The sequence below is a fragment of the Pygoscelis adeliae genome, unplaced genomic scaffold (genome assembly GCF_000699105.1).
Source record: "Pygoscelis adeliae isolate BGI_AS28 unplaced genomic scaffold, ASM69910v1 Scaffold127, whole genome shotgun sequence".
Lineage (NCBI taxonomy): Eukaryota > Metazoa > Chordata > Aves > Sphenisciformes > Spheniscidae > Pygoscelis > Pygoscelis adeliae.
In genome coordinates, this window is record NW_008825208.1 from 47137 (window position 1) to 48097 (window position 961).

Below are 961 nucleotides of genomic sequence, written 5' to 3' on the forward strand. Positions count from 1 at the left end.
CTCTGGCTCTTGGATACTCTGATATTGGTGACGGCATCTTGGTACGATGTTTTCTGATAATATTTTCATCGTCACAATCAGCATTTCCTAATGGAAAAAAAGGTTTTGTCAACACACTTTAAATCTGTTCTAGCTTTTTCTCTTGCTAGATACCAAAATAACATCCTTGGAAGTAGAAGCTGTGTAGAACTTGTGGCCACGTACTCCATTATCTGCTTGTGGTCCGAGTAGTAATCTGGTTTGTACTTTTCCACCCTTCTCAGTGGGTAGGAAGAGCAGTTCAAACTAGGTCCTGAAAAATCACTATGACGGCAACATTTCTCTGATGTGTAAAGAATTTCAGCTGTGGCCTTTGTATTTAAAGCAGCATGGAGGAAATGCTTCCTTCATCTGTACTCTTTGACTGGGATTCACTGGATCTCAAGTCTCCTTTGCTTGTGGGAAGCTACAACCTGCTTAATTCTTGTTCTTGTATTTTCTTATTTACTGGACCTGCCACAAGATTCGTCAATCAGTGGGGTTATTAGCAGGCCTGTGAGAAATTCGTATCCTTCCTGAAGATGTTGTGTAATTCGGTTTTGACATAAAGTGTTGAGGGAAGAGACAAAAAGACACAAACATCCTGTGGTGGGGTTGAGGACACAACTGTGGCAAGAAGTTTGAGGTTGAAAGGCACAGTGAGACTAGAGAGCGCACTGCCATGTCGAGTGAAGGGGACTGTGGAAAGGTGAGCGCCCTTGCTGTACTGTCCACTTTACACCTTCCTTGCAGGAATAAAAGTTACCATCTGTATTAACAGTCATAACTAATTTCCAAGACTGGAAGTGCTGAGAATATATTAATTAAAATAACGGGTGTATTGGGTTTGCGTGGCAAGGTTTTTGTAGCGGGGGTGGCTACAGGGGCGGCTTCTGTGAGAAGCTGCTAGAAGCTTCCCCCATGTCCGACAGAGGCAATGCCA

The 961-nt window shown here is 43.3% G+C and overlaps 1 protein-coding gene across 1 annotated transcript in view; it reads left to right on the forward strand.

Moving 5' to 3' along the window:
- The first annotated feature begins 700 nt into the window (after nucleotides 1-700).
- The window catches only part of NAIP (NLR family, apoptosis inhibitory protein), a 17825-nt gene continuing 17564 nt past the window's right edge, over nucleotides 701-961 (forward strand). Inside the window, 1 exon segment of the mRNA XM_009328974.1 lies at nucleotides 701-727. Within this exon segment, the coding sequence (XP_009327249.1) occupies nucleotides 701-727 (27 nt within the window).